General features: G+C 35.7%; 1 protein-coding gene across 1 annotated transcript; it reads right to left on the bottom strand.

Annotated features, from left to right (window-relative positions):
* Window positions 1-605: 605 nt before the first annotated feature.
* On the bottom strand, window positions 606-2793 carry FSCB (fibrous sheath CABYR binding protein). The gene is given in 5 exon segments (XM_067712688.1): window positions 606-1287; window positions 1349-1869; window positions 1872-1986; window positions 2340-2435; window positions 2437-2793. Coding segments are annotated over 5 exon segments (1635 nt in total). The 5' UTR covers window positions 2779-2793; the 3' UTR covers window positions 606-726.
* Window positions 2794-19371: the final 16578 nt, after the last annotated feature.

Here is a 19371-nt window from a genome sequence, read left to right as displayed (position 1 = left end):
TCCGCAGAAGGAATCAAATGGAAAGAGAATAAGAGATATGATGAATTATAATAAACAGAAAGAAAACACTCCATGACTTTAGATGTGTGACTGAAACTCAAGGAATTTAAAGTAGATGAGACAACTGTAGAAAAGAATAAGTCTTTTCCACTACAAGCTACACGTAGAGAGAAAAACAAAATGGCTGAAGAGAATATTTTACCCTTGTCAACAAGGTTTAGTGTAGAAAGTACATTTTAATTATTTCAATTATAAACTTACTTCATTTCAAAATAGACATTTTAGGGCTTCCCTGGTGGCGCAGTGGTTGAGAGTCCGCCTGCCGATGCAGGGGACACGGGTTTGTGTCCCGGTCCGGGAAGATCCCACATGCCGCGGAGCGGCTGGGCCCGTGAGCCATGGCCGCTGAGCCTGCGCGTCCGGAGCCTGTGCTCCACAACGGGAGAGGCCACAACAGTGAGAGGCCTGCGTACCGCAAAAAAAAAAAAAAAAAAACAGATATTTTATACACTTTAGATTTGAATAAAAATAGCACAGTAATTTTAAATCACTAGTTGTTATTGCTCATTTTCCAAACTGCAGTCCACATGCTGGGATTTCCTTTCACTTCCCTCTTCACAAAGCTACCTGCAAGCACCTACCCTTTTCTAAAGTATGTACTTCCCAAAGCGGCCTGTCTTGATTGCTAGCTTAGTTAAGACCTGACTACAGCTGAGGAGGAGGCCCCTATTCCAGTTCTATATGGATGACACCCTTTATTTTAATCGAAACCTCTTCATTCTTGGTGTCAGATGAATCTTCAGGAACTGTATCCCATTCTAAAGGCTCTTCAGATTTTGGCTTATCTTCCAAAACCCCTGATCCTAATTTTACCACCAGGACGTCCGCTGCCTGGGGAGACTGATAAACCCTAGACACATTCTCTACCAGAGCTTCATCTGCAGGTGTTTGCTCAGATGGTGGAAGCAGAACTTCAGCAGAGGTTTCTTTTACAGAGATTTGTGTAATAAAGGACTCTCCAGCTAGTGAAGACTGTTTGTCAACAGAGAACATTTCCGAAGTAGTTTCTTCAGTTGATGGAAGCTGAAATTCAGCAGGGGCCTCCTCTGCAGAAGCCTCCTCTGCTGGTAGAGGTTGAAGTTAAGCTGCAGCCTCTTCTGCAAGGGTCCTCTCAGCTGGTGGAGACTGAACTTTGGTGGAAACCTCTTCTGCAGGGGTGTCCTCAGCTGGCAGAGACTGAACTTCTTCTGGGACCTCTTCTGCAGAGGTCTCTTCAGTGGGTGGAGACTGAATGTTGGCAGAGGACTTCTCTGCAGGGGCCTCCTCAGCTGGTAGACTGAAGCCCAGCAGGAGCCACCTCAGCTGGAGGAGACTCAGTTTCAGCTGGGGCCTCTTCTGCAGGGGACTCCACAGCTGGTGAAATTTGAAGTTCTGGGACCTCTTGTGTAGGAGCGTCTTCAGCTGCTGAAGGCTGAACTTCAGCAGGAGGCTCTTTTAAAAGAGTCTCTTCAGCTGAGGTGGGCTCTACTTTAGCAGGAGCCTCATCTCCAAGAGCCTCTTCTGTTGGGGAAGGCTGTACTTCAACAGGAGCCTCTTCAGCTGCTGGAGGCTGAACTTCAGCAGAAACCTCTTCTGCAGTAATCTCCTCAGCTAGTGGAAGTTGCACTTCAGCAGAGCTCTCTTCTGCAGCGGGAGACTGTACTTCAGCTGGAACATCTTTCCCATCTTCTAAAAGTACTGGAGCATCATTTTTGGTTGGTGGAATAGATAAAACTCTGTTAATACTTTGCTGCCTAATTTCTTCGTTGTTACTTGTTGTGGGTTGAAATTCAGGATGTTCAGTAACAAAAATCTTCCCTGAGGATTGTGTTTCTGTGCACCTTCCTTTGACTTTGAAAACGGATTACTTGGCCAGCCAATAACCACTATTTCTGATTCACTAAAGTTTGTCTGCTCTTCCTTGTCTACTTTTTCTTTTGTTTTTTTCTTTTTTATTATGTGCTGTGAAGCTTGATTTTTTTTAACTTATCTATTTATTTATTTTTGGCTGAGTTGGGTGGTTTTTCTTGTTGCTGTGAGCGGGATTTCTCTAGTTGCAGCGAGTGGGGGCTACTCTTCATTGCGGTGTGTGGGCCTCTCATTGTGGTGGCTTCTCCCGTTGCTGAGCATGGGCTCTAGGTGCGCGGGCCTCAGTAGTTGTGGCACGTGGGCTCAGTAGTTGTGGCTCGTGGGCTTAGCTGCTCCACGGCATGTGGGATCTTCCCGGACCAGAGCTTGAACCCGTGTCCCCTGCATTGGCAGGCGGATTCCCAACCACTGCGTCACCAGGGAAGCCCTACTTTTTCTTTTTAAGGAATGTTCATCATTGTCCAGTCTCCAGTACAACTGGTCTGCTGGGATCTGTCTGTTTTGAGTTGAACTGAGTGTCTGTCTGCTTGGTGGAATTTCTACTTCCTGAACACTCTCTGGAAATTCAGGGGCTGCTTCTCCAATAGCTGGCTTTTCTTCAGGTACCACTGTTTCACAAACTGACTTGATTTCTTCTTCTTTCTCTTCTGCAGTAGTTTCTGTCTGCAGAGATTTATCAGTCATATCATGTACATGCTTTCTCTTTGTCCAAGTTTGCTGAAGTTGAGAAGATACTCTATGACATTCATAGTTGAATTTGCTCCCAGGAATATTACCAATACTAAGGGTACCTTTGGGGCCAGATGATTGTGGTATAGGCAAGTGTTTCTTTTTCTCTGTCACTTCAGTCTGCTGGGATTTATCTACCATTGGTTGGCTGGGTCATCTTCTCTTTCAAATTTCTTGCCTCCCTGCTGAGATAGGGTGATCAGATTCATCACTTTCTTCCATTTCTAATACTGGTAGAATTCAAACTTATCAATCTTCAAGTAATTAATCATCAAGAATGACAAATTTACCAAATAGTTAAGCCTTTGCCTTCCTCATTGTTGTTCTGTTGAACTACCTCAGAAAAAAGTAATTCATAAATTATGGCATTCTGTACTACACTCTTGTTGGATCCTACCTCACTTAGTAAGCATCTTTCCTGTTTAGTCTCTGGTATAACTTCTAGAAGTTTCCCTACAGGTCTATGATATCACTGCCAATTGTCCCTACAAGGTTCCATCAATGGTATACCCAGAACTTTTTAACCCGGTAAACACTCATGGATGCTGGCCACAAGTGAGAGATCTACAGTTTGAAACAGCAAGTTGAAAAAAGTGTTTGTCTAGCAGAGGAATATGAAGTAAACTCCAGTAATGCTGCTTTCTTGTAGTTGGAGTTGATGCTTTTGAACTTTCAATTCTGTCTATTTCATCCTACTGTCAAAGACCGTTATAATGCTGAATTCAGAATTCTGCAGGCTATTTTCAATTGTTGGAGAAAACAACTGGTAACGTATGTGTGGCATTGTTCTATCAATATATGTTTATATAATTTGATGGAAAGTTAATATTGTTTGAAAAACTTGAGTTCTGAGGTCTGTACCCATGTAAGTTCCTTTCTTATGTCCTTAGTATTCAGTAACCACAAGAGCCTACTATCAATGTGTGTATATATATGGCATATTTGCCTTCTCAAACAACTTGAGATATTTTAATTTTCAACTATTTCAGAAAATTGTTCCACCCAAGTTTGTCAAATAAAAGAATATTGAGTGTAAAGATATGTCAAGTTAAATAAAATGCAATTTTTGATGCAGTCACTATATACTCTGCTGAATAACCACATGGGAATGAATTCCCCAGTGAAGATGAAAACTTTTAATTGAAGCTTTGAAAAAGAGGAATCCCAGTTAAGCAGACTGCAAATGGAATTATAATAGATTTAAAATATAAAAAAAAAACTTTAACATACATCACACAAAAATTTTACTAGAAAGATGGAGATTGGTCAAAAGATGTGCAAAAACATATTCCTTTAGTCTAAGGACAGTTAAAGAGAAAAATAGCCTTTAAAAAATGTAGTCACATGAGACAATATAATAAACATACCTAAACAATTATTATGACTTCATTAACCTAGGAATATTTTTAAATTTCTTTATGCTTTATTGTCCCCATGAAATATAAAAGCATCATTGAATAATTCCCTTTGTCTGACATGCATTAGTCATAATTGTAGTTAGGTAATCTTAGCCAAATAAATAAGCACTTTACACATTCTTTGACCCAGTCCCTAAAGCATCCTCTGTCTCTATTCAGGGATAGGTGAATATTTGTTGGGTGTAATTGGAGGAATGTGATTAGAAACCATACTGCTTGTCCTACATCTCCACCTGCTCTGCTTTCATTTTTGTCTATTCTGCTCCACTATGTTTTATCTTTCTAAGATTTAATAAAGTAAAGTAAAACAATAGTCATTTTACAAAAGTATTGGCATAAGTTTTCATCAGACCTGCTGTAGTTTGAAACCTAGGTTGTTTATCAACCACTTTGTGGTCTGGTGTTCCTCTCAATTGTATCTGTCAAACATTGCATGTATATTTTGCAATCAAGTTTATGACGTTATGTGGTATCTTCAAAGTCTATTATGTGGTATCTTCAAAGTCTATTTTGGGCCAACTCATAAGAAGAAATAAATGTCAAACCAACATTGCCTTAATTGGGTTAATATAACATTTCATGTACTGGATTAATTTTGCTGCATTAACTTAAATAAGATTTTGCCAACTTTTCCATAGACATAAACTCATTTTCCAATTCTTGCTATTTTTGTTTTCCCCTCCAAGAAATAAGAACTTGATCTTTCTTAATTACACACCAAACTATCAAAGTAAATAGCCTATTGCTACTATCTTATTCATAGAGGCAAATTAGTATTCCTAAATAATCAATCAATTAAAAATTTACTTGAGATCCCAAATAGAATTATGAGGGACTTCATAAAGCAATTTCTCATCATATTTTTTAAGATCCAGAAATGCTCCTTTTGTCCCACTAATCTAACCAACAATTACATTATTCAATCTGTCTGATCAATTTTGGGTTAGGTGTTTTAACCCTTGTTTAGGAAATCTCACATGATTCAGCTCTCTCCCCTTTACTTGGTTCACATCTGTTGTGGGATCAATTGTGTATCCCCAAAAGATATGTTGAAGTCCTAACCTGCAGTACCTCTGAATGTAACCTTATTTGGAAACAGGGTCTTTGTAAATGTAATCAGGGTAAGATGGTATCCTAAAAAGAGGAAACTTTGGACACAAAAAGACACATAGAGAAGATGGCCATATGAAGATGGAGTCTGAGATTACAGTTATGCTGCCACAAAGCAAGGAACACCTAGGATTACCAGAAGCTGAAAGAGGTAATGAAGGATCCTCCTTTAGAGGCTTTAGAGGGAGTATAACCCTGCTAATGCCTTGATCTGGGGGCTTTAAGCCTCTAGAACTAGAATACATTTCTGTTGTTTTAACCTAGTTTTTGGTACTTTCTTATGGCAGCCTGAGAAAAACAATACAACATTTCAGAGCCCCATGTTTTTTACTCCCACCTGACATGCTGTAGTTCTGACTCTCTCAATCTCTAGGACTAGTTTCTTTATTTCTGACTCAGGTTTGGCATTTAGTTTTATACAATGTTTGACCTATTTCTACAATCATAAAACCAGAGGGATTTGCTGAAAGGCCTCTCTCTGATAACTTGCATTTAATTTTACCAAAATCAAATTTGCTGACTGGTACTTAATTTCATTTATAATTATAATGACTTTGAAAACTATGATTTAGATAGCAGAGATATTTCAAATCAATGAAGACTAAATATCTAAACTGTGACCTATATTGCTTTGTTCTAAACTGACTAGATCAAATAAGATGAAATCTGAAAAAGGTCCATTGGCTATGACAACTACAAGGTCATTGGTAACTTGAGTAAGAGCAATTTCAGTGGAAGGGTGGGAAATAGAAGTGATAAAACACTAAAATTTCTGTGAATTATAAAGTTTAAAAATTAAATTGCAGAAAAAGAAAAAATAAGTGTAAAATATCACAAAGAGCTATACTTAATACACTAAAAGATTTTAGAAAATCAATATAAAAATAACACAATAGAAAAAATTTTAAGAACATGGATAGAAAACGTATAGAGGAAAAATAACTGACCAATAAATATATAAAAGAGATCCACTTTACTTCTAAAATTAAAATAATATCAATGTAAAATTAGCAAAGATTATTTTAAAGGTAATCTCTCCTCCCTTAAAACAAATGAGAGTATTATTAAATGGATGGTCTCCTACATTACTGACAGGAGTTTAAATTGATACAATTGTTATTCTGGAGAATCTGAAAGTAAATATCAAAAGTTCCTGAAACATGCATACCATGTGTCAACAATTCTGCTTCCAAGAAATTTAATTTTTGGAAATATTTATTCCCTCAAGAAATATTTAGTGAACACCTATCTATTCCAGGGACAATTCCTACATGTTAGGGAAACAACAGAATACAAAAAGACATTGTATCCTGTCTTTATGACTCTCACAGTCTAGTGGGAGAAACTAAGTAAATAAGTAAAAAATTTGTGAAAATAATTTTAATTAGTTAAGAGGGAATATAATTTACCTAGAATAATAGGACCAGAAAAGGTTTATAGTAGATAGCCTCTAATTGAGAAAGTATCCAAAGGAGTACCAGTAGGAAGAAATGCCATGTTCTAGGAACTATAAGAAATCTGCTGTGGCAAGAAGAAAGGCAAAGCAAACAAAGTAAATCATTTAAGAGATGTTCTTGAAGAAATAGATAACAGCCTGATGGTGCACTGATTTAGAGACTCTATGGTATTGTTATTTTGGACATAACAATTGTAAATACTTATGAACCTAATATCAAAGCACCTAAATATAAAAAGCAAATATTAAGAGACTTGAAGGGATGAGTAGACAGCAATACAATAATAGTAGGGAACTTGATTATATCACTTTCATTAATGGGTATATAATCCAGATAGGAAATTAATAAGAAAACATTGGAGTTGAATTACACTTTTGAACAGATGGACCTAACAGACATATATAAACATTCCTTCCAACAGCAGCAAAATAAACATTCTCCTCAAGCATACTTGGAACATTCTCCAAGAGAGATCATATGTTATCTAACAAAACTAGTCTTTAAAAATTTATGAAAATTGAAATGATATCTAGCATCTTTCTAACCACAATGGTATGAAATTAGAAATCAAGTACAAGAAGGTAACAGCAAAATTCACAAATATATGGAAATTAAATATCATACTACTGAACAACCGATTGGTCAAAGAAGAAATCAAAAGGGAGATTAAGAATATTCTTAAGACAAATAAAAATGGAAATACAACATACCAAAATTATGGGATGCAACAAACGAAGTTCCAAGGGGGAAATATATAGCAATAAACACCTAAATCAAAAAAGGAAGATCTCAAACAACCTAACTTTACACCTCAACAACTAGTAAAAGAATAATAAATATGAAGATAGCAGAAGAAAGAAAATAAGAAAGATCAGAACAGAAATAAAAACTAGAAAGACAATAGAAAAAATTAACGACACTAAGATGATTTTTTTAAAGATAAACAAAAGTGACAAACTTCTAGTTAGGCTGAGAAAAAAGAGAAGATTCAAATAAAATCTGAAATAAAAGAGGAGAGATTACAACTTATACATAGAAATACTAAGGATCATAAGAGACTACTATAAATAATTTTACACCAACAAATTGGATAACTTAGAAGAAATGACTAGATTAGTAGAAAAATAAAACCTACCAGGACTGAATCATGAAGAAATAGAAAATCTGAACAGATAAGGAGATTGAATCAGTAATTAAAAACCTCCAAACAGAGAAAAGCACAGAACTAGATGGCTTCACTGGTGAATTCTATCAAACATTTAAAGGGGAATTAATATCAATTCTCTCAAAGTCTTCCAAAAAATTTAAGACAGGAGAACAATTCCAAGTTTATTTTTATGAGGCCAGTATAACCCTATCACCATAGCTTGTCAAGACCCCTATAGGAAATGAAAATTACAGGCCAATATCCCTGATGAACATATAAGCAAAAATTCTTAACAAAATATTAGCAAACTGAATTCAACAGCATGTGTAAAGGATAACACACCATGATCAAATGGCATTCATCTCTGGAATGCAAGGATGGTTCAACACAGGCAAATCAAGAAATGTGATACAGCACACTAACAAAATGAAGGATAAAGATGCAGAAAAGCATTTAAAAAAACAACAAAAAACTTTAACAAAACATATTTCCATGATAAAAGCACTCAACAAATTAGGTATAGATGAAAAATACCTCAACATTATAAAGGCCATATATGAAGCTAATAATATACTCAACAGTAAAAAGCCAAAGTTGTTGTTCTAATATCAGGAAAAAGACAAGGATGCTCACTCTCACCACTTCTATTCAACATAGTACTGGAAGTACTAGCCAAAGCAATTAAACAAGAAAAAGAAATAAACAGCATTCAAATTGGAAAAGAGGAAATAAAACTGTCTCTGTTTGCAGATGACATATTTTATATATAAAACCCTAAAGATGCCACCAAGAAAACCTTGTTAAAACTAATTTAAAAATTCAGGAAAGTTTCAGAATGAAGAAAAATCAACATGAAAAACTCAGTTGCATTCTTATACAATAACTATTAGAAAGTGAAATTAAGAAGATAATCCCTTTTTATAATTGCATCAACAATAATATACTTAGAAATAAATTTAACTGAGGAGGTGAAAGATCTGTACACTGAAAACTATAAGGAGTTGATGAAAGAAACTTAAGAAGACACAAATAAATGGAAAGACATTCCATGTTCACAGACTAGAAAAATTAATATTGCTAAAATGTTTATACCATGCAAGGCCATCTATAGCTTCAATGCAATCCTTATAAAAATTCCAAAGGCATTTTTCATGGAAATATAAAAAACAATGCTAAAATTCATTTGGAACTACAAAAGACCCAAAATAGCCAAAGCACTCTTAAGAAAGAACAGAGGTAGAGGTGTCAAACTTCATGATTTCAATCTATACTAAAAAGCCATAGTAATCAAACACTGTGGGATTGACATAAAAAAAGATAAATAGATCAATGGAGCAGAATAGAGCCCAGAAATAAGCCTAAAGATATATGACCAGTTAATTTTTGACAAGGCACCAGGAATACACAGTGGGGAAAGGGTAGTCTCTTTAATAAGTGGTGCTGGAAAAACTAAATATTCACATGCAAAAAAAAAAAATTGGACCCCTATATTCCAAAATTACACTCACAAAAATTAACTTAAGATAGATTAAAGATGAACATAAGACCTTAGACCATGAAACTCCTAGAAGAAAACATGGAGATCAAGATCCTTGACATTGGTTTGGCAATGATTTTTTTGGATTTGATACCAAAAGCAAAAGAAAAAATGCAAAAATAAACAGGTGGAGCTACCTCAAATTAAAAAGCTTCTACACGACAAAAGAAGCCATCAATAAAATGAAAAGGTGACCTATGGAATGGGAAAAAATGTATGCAAACAGTTTATTGAATCAGGGATTAATATTAAAATTATGTAAAGAACTCATACACCTTAGTAGCAGAAAACCAAAAAGCAAACAAACAAAAACCCAATTAAACAAGAGCAAAGGACTTTAATAACATTTTTCCAGACAGGACATACAAGTGGTCAACAGGTAAGCAGTATCTTTTTGGATCCGTCTCCTAGAGAAATGGAAATGAAAACAAAAATAAACAAATGGGGCCTAATTAAACTTAAAAGCTTTTGCACAGCAAGGGAAACCATAAACAAAGTGAAGAGACAACTTACAGAATGGGAGAAAATATTTGCAAATGATAAGACCAACAAGGGATTAATCTCCAAAATATACAAACAGCTCGTGCAGCTCAATATCAAGAAAACAAACAACCCAATCAAAAAATGGGCAGAAGCTCTAAATAGACATTTCTCCAAAGAAGACATAGAGATGGCCAAAAGGCATATGAGAAGATGCCCAGTGTCACTAATTATAGAGAAATGCAAATCAAAACTACAATGAGGTATCACCTCACACCCCAGTCAGAATGGCCATCATCAAAAAGTCTACAAATAATAAATGCTGGAGAAGGTGTGGAGAAAAAGGAACCCTCCTACACTGTTGGTGGGAATGTAAATTGATGTAGCCACTATGGAGGACAGTATAGAGGTTCCTTAAAAAACTAAAAATAGAGCTACCATAGGATCCTACAATCCCACACCTAGGCATATATCCAGAGAAAACCATAATTCAAAAAGATACATGCACTTCAGTGTTTACAATAGCCAAAACATGGAGGCAACCTAAATGTCCATCAACAGATGGATGGATAAAGAAGATGTAGTGTGTATATGTGTGTGCGTGTGTGTGTGTGTGTGTGTGTGTGTGTGTGTATACACACAATGGGATATTACTCATCCATAAAAAATGAAATAATGCCATTTGCAGCAACATGGATGGACTAGAGATTATCATACTAAGTGAAGTAAGTCATACAGAGAAAGACAAATACCATATGATATCACTTACATGTGGAATCTAAAAAAAATTATACAAGTGAACTTACAAAACAGAAATAGACCCACAGACATAGAAAACAAACTTATGGTTACCAAAGGGGAAAGGGAGAGGGATAAGGGTGGGATTAACATATACACACTACTATATATAAAATAGACAACCAACAAGGACCTACTGTACAACACAGGGAAATATACTCAATATTTTGTAATAACCCATAAGGGAAAAGAAGCTGAAAAAGAATATAAATATACATATGTGTGTATATATATATATATATATGTATAACTGAATCACTTTGCCATATACCTGTAACTAATACAACATTGTAAATCAACTACACTTCAATTTTTTTAAAAACCACTTATCATCAGCGAAATGCAAATAAAAAGCACAGGGAGACATTACCTTATACCTGTTAGGATGTCTATTCTCAAAAAGACGAGGTAGCAAATGCTGGAGAGGATATGGAGAAAAGGGAACTCTTTCACACTGTTGGTGGGATTGTAAACTGATACAGCCATTATGAAAATAATATTGAGGTTCCTCAAGAAATTAAAAATAGAATTACTGTATGATCCAGTAATCTCACTTCTGGATATATCCAAAGGAAATGAAATCACTGCCTTGAAGAGATATCTACATTCCCATGTTCATTTCAGCATTATTCATAATAGCCAAGATATTTTAAATTTTTTTCAACTGTGTTCAGCAACCTATGCACAAATTTATAGAAGAGTAGGAGTTTGATTGATGCAAGTTTTTTGGGTTTGCTAGGGTAGTGGAGCAAAGAGTGAAAAGGATCAAAGGGGTTAACTACAACCTAAGGCCAGATATGATAGGAAGTTAAGACAGGTATAAACTGAGGTGTAAGGAAAAAATAAAGGGGACTAGGGACTGAAGCTCAATGAACAAGCGTAGTGGGAGCAAAGGAATGAGAAAATGGAAAAGATAGGAACAAGTGGTGAGAGGGTGGGAAGCTATAATTTAAGATTAAAAAAGGAAAAGTAATGTTGGCTTACAATAAAGCCAAGGATATCATTGGGGTAGAAATAAGATGCAAGTCTCTAACTTTGAGGAATCCAAGGAATTTTGAGGTTAGACATTGAAATTTAACAGTGAGTGACCCAAGTACAAGGAATGAGGATAATAACTCCAAGTCTGAAGCCAATGATTTCAGTGATTTTCAGAAGTATTAAGGAAGTCGATCAAGCACAGGAACAAGAAGCAATAGATTTTGCCACAGTCTGTTAGTAAGATCATCAATAAGTAAATACATTTTGTATAACAGTTAAGGGAACGATCAAAGCAGTCATGGGTTCCTCCTCCCCATCCCAAGGTGCTTGTGGTTTGAGGAAACAAGGGGCCTCCATTAAAGAAGGTTACAAGGAAAGTTACATCATCAGTTAAAGCAAAGAAATGGATGTAGCAGGCTATCAAAATATTGACAATGTATGGAAGTTTTCATTGGGGGGTAGAGAGATGCACAAAGTAAAGGGATTGAACTGGATGGGATCAAAGAAATATTAAAAGAGGAGAGAAGTCAAAAGTGTATGACCAAGATGGCCTTAATGCTCCCCTCAGCTTGACTAAATTTTAGACAAGTTTCCTCCTGACTCTAAGTCTCTGACCTCCATTTTCTTAGAGTAGTTTCTTTAGAAAACTTTGAAAATGTTTCCCCTGCCTCTTTGAAATGTAAATCTTTTAAAGACTCTTGCCAGTTTTACAATTCAGGGCTGTCTTTCTCGAGTACCTGGGAGCCATCCTTTTTTAATGCATTCCTCAAAGAAGATAGTGCCTCTTTTAGCTTCCATGGGAGGGTAGTAGCCTAGCTTTGGTGAGCAGTGGGTGCCTTGCTCCAAGTTGTAAAGCTATCCCTTGTCATGAAGATTTAAGAATCCTAGATGGCCTAAAATTCACCCAACCAATCTCTTAAAAATTATCCAGCCCGTTGTTTCAGTGGGGTTGAGTTCAGACAGCATTTTTGGTCTCTCACCTCTATTCCAATAGCCTTGAGTAAAGTCTTCCTTACCTGTTTAACTTTGTTTAGTACAATATTTTGCCTTGAAGGAGTAAAAGAATAGATTATACAGGGTAAGTTCATTATGGATTGTGGCAAAACATATCAAGGATATGAAGCATTGTGAGATATTTTGGTCACAATGTTCTCAAAATATCTCAGATTAAAAAGTGTTGCATTGTAGGTGCAGACTGCAATGCCTTATTCTGGTAACCCTTATTTAATCAGAAGTTCTTCAACTATTTTTGCCCCACTCATCTTTCTACTAAGTGTTTATGGTAAAAAGACATACTGTATATAGGTCAGGTTTGATCTTTTAAGATATTATTTTTGTCATTATTATTTTACTAGAGGAAACACATAGCAACTGTAAATATAAATGACTAGTGATTGGGGTAGAAGGATAGTGGTCTTTTCTCTGGAGGTTTTTGCAATCCTTTACTTTTATAACAAGATGCCAATCAAGATATATATTTATATAGTTATATAGACAAAATACATGATCAATTCAATAAAAAAATTTCCAGAATATATCAATGAGTTAGTACACAGAATATTATACAGAGATAATCAATGGTCATGCTGATTTTTCACAAACATTCAGAAATATTTATGTCTTCTGAATCTTCAAATTTTAAATTACATATAATTCTGATGTCTTTTGTTTGCCATTCTAGATCTTCTCTTCACTCTTGTACCCTACATTGTATCCCAGGAGCCTGGCCCAAATGGACTGCAACAATGGGTAACCTTGCTTTTTAAAATTTGGTTGCATTCAGCAAATGGAGTACACTTGGCAGGAGATCTGAAGGAGATAGAAGAGTGAGATTCCCCTAGCTCCTTCACTGAAGAGTTGCTTGGAGCTGACTGAGTCTCTCTGCCAAAGGTCATGGATCCTATAAGATCCTTTGCTTATAGCTCTCTTCATATAGCTCTCTCCCACCCTCTCTTTCTTTCCCTCTGTCTCTCTGTCTCTGTCTCTCTTGCTCTCTCTCCCTCTCTCTCCCTCTCTCTCCTCTCTTCCTCACTGTCTCTCTCTTCACTAAATTTTCCCCTGCCCCATTCACCTTAGGGATAGTAATGTTACTGTTTCATGATTTCCCTATCCTTCATGATTTCCCTTATACTCTGACCAGACTTTATAATTAGTTCCCCTATTAAACTCTACTGAAATTACCTAAATTTTGTATTTTCCTGTGAAGAATGATACATATATCATATAAATTTAGGGATCTGAGGATGTTATTATATCATAAACTTTGAAATCCTTATGTGGTATGTGGTTTAAATGTTTAAATTATAAACACTGAATAATAAGAATGTATAGTTACCAAAACACTGCTTTCTCTAAATATTTCTGATAAATGCTAATTTGTTTTAGATCATACCCAAGTTTAGCTAAAGAAATAAAGCAGTGTGAAAGAAGTTAATGCCAATTCTTTTTAGTCCACTCACACAGGAAAATCGAGTTCAGTATTGGTTATCTTAACAATCAAGCTCTTAATAAATAGGCTACATTATGTGGGTCAGAGGAAGGGGTTTTAGTGATGAAAGTCATCTCCCTTATTCCCTTCCCTAGTCCTACTACAGCGATCCAGGAATTCTCCTTTGGGATGGATACAATTTAGCAATGGAGAGGATACAACTGGATACAATTTAGCAATGGAGAGGAGAGTAGTAATTCCTTTGCAGCCATGATATAGTTGTTACTGGGCCACATGTTAATCTCTTTTACAAAAGATCTGAGTTGTGTGGAAAATGTAGGACACACACCCAGTAGTCCCACCCTTGACCAAGCAGGGCTCAACTCATTACACAGTAATTTCTTCACCAGAAATGGGTTCTGCTCCTTGGTCCAGCCCCAAAAGTTACTACATCAGAATAGAAATGGAATAGAAATTAAATTATTTAATTTTAAAAATTAAAAATACTTTTTTTTGTTTAGTGAAAAACTTTTTTCTAACACAAAAGACTATAACATTCTTGTAGCCAGCAATTACTGGTCAATATAAGGTCTTAGTATTCCTTTTTTTAATCTAAAGATTTACAATTCCTATCCAGACTTAACATTTGCTCTCTTTCACTCTTCTCCTGAGACAATTAACTACAAACAGAACTTAAGGGAATTAAACCCAAGATATATAAAAAATATGACAAAATGAAATATAATAAAACATTAAGTTACGTCTCCAGATCACCTTTAAATCTAAAATATCACCTCTCCAGATCTAGAGCATGTAAGAGTTAGTCAAATCCTATTAGTGAAAATTTTCATACCTGCGTGGGTAACTTACTGGGCTCCTAACTTCACTCACTCCTTAGAAAATGACATATGAGCCTGTTTAAATAATTAATTGTTCCATGTATAGCAGTTCGAATAAAAATTTCTATTTAGTCTATCACTACTTTTTAAAATGTTTATTTAACATTATATAGTTAAAATAGAGCATCATTTTCACAGAAATACAAAAAAGTACATATAAGTTCTACTTTGAAATATTCTAATTATACAGAGGTAGAAATGCTCAAGCAGAAACTATTAAAAATGCAAATTCAGCTATTTGAAAGGCTATTAAAAATTCTTTATTAGAAATAGAAGACCAGAGTTTTTAAACATGCCAAGAAAAATATGCTTAGAAGTATCCTCCAGGGACAAATCATGAACTTGCTGAGAAAGAACTTTAAAAGGATATGAGTATCCTTTCTATCCATTCTGACTTTAGATCTTGGATTACTGCAGATCATTTCCATAAATATACCCACCAGAAGTTTCTAGAAAAAGAATGTGAACTAAATTCTCCTTGTGAAATATCTGCTGCCCTGTCCAGAATAAACCCATCTGCTTGTCTCCGTGCCCTACAAAACCTTCACTTGAAGAGAAAGTGATAGAGGCCCAGCTCAGACCAGAGTCTTTGCAAAAGGGTGGTAAGATCTGAGGTGTGGCTCTTTTCTCCAAACTATATCTGACCCTCAGGACTCGAGTGCTCTTTGACTATTTTGCCTATAGCAAAAGCAACTCCCAACTAACTTCCAGAACTTGCTTGCTTCAAATAGCCCAACGGTGTCAAGTAGGTTAAAAAAAATCCCCACAGTGGCTGTCCCTGAAAGTATACAACATAATAAACACATAACAAAAGTAGCATTAGAACAGCTGAGAAAAAATATATCCTGATAAAATGAAGACATTTGAAATAATCCTTTGTTTAAAGGGTTGAATTTATAAAGAACTAAAGTTCTAACTCAGCTGAAGAACATAACTCCTTGTGTTGGACATGCTCAGCTCTTGAAAGCTCAAAGCTCTCTGTGGACAAAACAGAGGCTACTGTGTACACAAATGGAACATAGCACATGAATCTGGAGATTCATTCTAAAAGTATGACTCGTCAGCTCTAGCATTACAAGGCATTAAAACCCACGCGCTGTTCTCTGATGATAACATTGTTTCTAACTACTTGGCATAAAGAGTCACACTGGAAACCACCGACAGCAATAAAAAGTAGGCTGAGGAAATGGGATCCCTCCTCCCCTGTATTTCGACATGACATTATGCTACAGCACATTCAGTGCATGGCTAGATAACTTCAACTAAGCATGAAGCCCACAGAGCACAAGAAAAAATTTTGACGATGTATTTAGAAAAACTGGAAAGCATCATCTCAACTCTAAATATGTTTTCTGCTTCAATCATGCAAACAAGCAGCTATACCACTGCCTTTCTGTTTTGTGTTCTATTGTTTTAAAAGGGCTATGTAAAACAATTCTTTCCAATGGTAGCTTTAAAGTGACTGCCAAGTCAATTAAGAGATATCAAACCAAAACAGGCTCAACCTGTAGCAGAGATTTCAAGTAGGCATTAACTGAAATCAAGTATATTGATACAAACTGAATACTGATGTTGCATCAAAGCTAAAATAGAAATTTCTAAATTTCTAAAAATGGGATTGGATTCAGGTTAAGTCAGAAAATGTATATATACCTGTATGGTGGTTTAATTCTACATATTCATGTGCTAGTAAACACAAATGCCTTCCCTAACTCTGCTTCTGAAAGTTTCTTTAAAAAGAGGCAAAGCCATTTCATAAGAAAAAATTCAATCTAACAGGCAAATATCTTTCAGAGAAGAAAAACATTGATTTAATTTTACAATATACTTATAAATGAGATTTTTGGTGGTTTTTCTTTTTTTTCAGAACAGACCTTGGTAGTAGAAAGAAAGAAGAAAACATGTAGGCCTTAGATATCTTTAAAAGGGGGGAAATACGTGACACAAGGTAAAAGCAGATGGATGATACTGAAAATAAACTACTTCTTTCACAATTTTGTAAAGGTTTAATCTCATTATAGAACATTATCCAAAAATACACTAACACACTGAAGCCTCTAATAATCTGTGTTTTTATGTATCATTAAAAATATTGAACCAAAATGTAAGTTTCTAACATATAACAGTAAAAAGAATAGATACTAGGGAAAAAATAATTTCTAGACCAATGACACTTTTGTCAGAGAGCAATTTCTCAGTTTAAGCAAATATACTCAACAATATTAAGTTGCATGATGAATAATACTGACAATTTTTCTGAATGGTCATGAAATAAATGTTTAACTTTTATATTCAACCAGATAGATATTAGTGACATCAGAACACCTGGTAGAACTTTAAAGAATGTCAACATACTTTATGATTGAAAAAAGAAGTTTCAAAGATATGGGGCTCTCTCGTGTGACATGATTTTGATAAAGCTTGGAGAGAGAGAGAGAGGACAAGATGGACCACAGTGAGAGTCAGTGGGTGACTAAGCCTTTCCTCTTCCAACAAAGAATGGGTTTATCTATACACTAGTCACCATTTGCTTAAGTCCCGCCAGATTGCTTGTGGTTGTGTTTTTTTTTAATCTAAAGTGTTTGAAGAATTTTGGATGGTCCTGAAGAATAATATCTTTATTAATGACCTACCATGTGCCAGGCACTGTGCTAAGTACTTCATATGCATTAGTTGTTTAATAATATTTATTGAGTGAGGTAAGAAGAAGAATGGCCTCCCAATGATATTCTACATCCTAATATCCAGACCTGTGAATATGTTAGCTTACCTGGCAAAAGAGAATTAAGGCTGCAGACAGAATTAAAGTTTTTAATCATCTGACCTTGAGATGGAGAGTATCTTAGATTATTTGGGTGGGCCAAATATAATTACAAGCCTCCTTTTAAAGTGAAAAAGTGAGGCAGACAAGAAAGAGATCTGCAGATACTACGCTGCTGACTTTCAAAGTGGAAGAAGGAGCTATCAGCCAAAGAATGTAGGTGGCCTCTAGAAACTAGAAAATGCAGGGAAATGGATTCTCTGCTAGAACCTCCAGAATCAACACAGCCCTGCTGACACCTTAATTTTAGCCTAGTAATACCCATTTCAGACCTCTGATCTTCAGGACTGTAAAAGAATAAAGTTGTATTGTGTAAGGCACTAAGTTTGTGGTACTTTGTTAGAGTATCAGTAAGAAACTAATATACTGAGTGTTCCATTATTTCATTTAGCCCTCACAAAATTCTATGAATTGATTATTATTGCTGCTATTTTATGGATGGAGGAACTGAGTTTTAGTTTAGGTAACTTGCCCAAAGTTACCTAGCTAGTGGGTGCCTGAATCAAGATTCAAAGCTATTCTGATTCCAAAGACTACTGATCTATTACTACACTATAATTCTTCTCTCATGGGTTGATATTACCATAAACTCAACATTTCAACTCCCCATCGTGTATTTATTTCAAAAGAAAATTCCATCACTAGGGTATTAGTCTACATCAAGACATGAAGCAGCTGGTTCATACTGTCGCCCTTCCAACTCAGAATGAATGAGAAGATGGTATAAAAGAGAAGGACAGTGACTAAAAGCAGGAGCGAGACTAGGAGTTTTGCACATGTAGTTGTGAGCAATGAAGCCAGGAGGCATTCTGACAGCTGCTGATGACAAGCAGATTGGCTACTACAGCACATCAGACTCCATGAATGACAACAGAGCTTTCAGTAATGGTTCCTACTGGTACAGCCCACTGACACCATTTTTCAGTGTTGACATACTCAAACATTCTCATTTACAGTGACTCATTGGGCAGAGAAAATTTGACATTTGGACTGACACGAGAGATCTCTCTCCTAAAGAACATTGAAGTATACTGTAATTTCACTATTAATTATTTAAAGTATGATTTTTTTCTTCCTGATATTTATTGGTTTTCATGGAAATATCCACTAACTAATACTTCATATTCAGTATAAATCCACTCAGATGTTCTCACTCCAAGCTTCCAGGTTTCACTCCTTCCTAATCAATTCCCTTTCATATAAGAGACATGGCAATATCGCAACTTATGTTGTATTTCTGCAATTGGCACAATTAAATTTTATGCCTGATTTTCAGTGAGCTATAAGAAATAAAAGATTCTCTTAAGAAGATCTCTGGTTCTCAGATAATGACTTCGGCTGAGACTTTAAAGATCTGAGCTTGAATTTCTTCTGGGAGTATACCTTGTGCATTCAAAGGAAGCCATCGCTTGCCACAAACTTGTAGTCATCATTACTGTCATATTGGTCAGGAGCTACCAATGCACTTGAGTATTAGTCATTCAACACTATCAACAACAGAAGAAAATTTATTTAATCCTGATACCACTGCACACCATGGATTACTAACATCCCATTACAAATTTGCACAGAACTCAGCACTGCATTTAGGCTCAAGTACAACCAGGCTAATCATCAAATCTCACCTTTGAGGTTCTATTTCCTGATCCTACTCCTGGTAC

This window comes from Pseudorca crassidens, chromosome 1 (genome assembly GCF_039906515.1).
Source record: "Pseudorca crassidens isolate mPseCra1 chromosome 1, mPseCra1.hap1, whole genome shotgun sequence".
Classification (NCBI taxonomy): domain Eukaryota; kingdom Metazoa; phylum Chordata; class Mammalia; order Artiodactyla; family Delphinidae; genus Pseudorca; species Pseudorca crassidens.
This window is presented reverse-complemented; position numbering and strand designations above follow the sequence as displayed.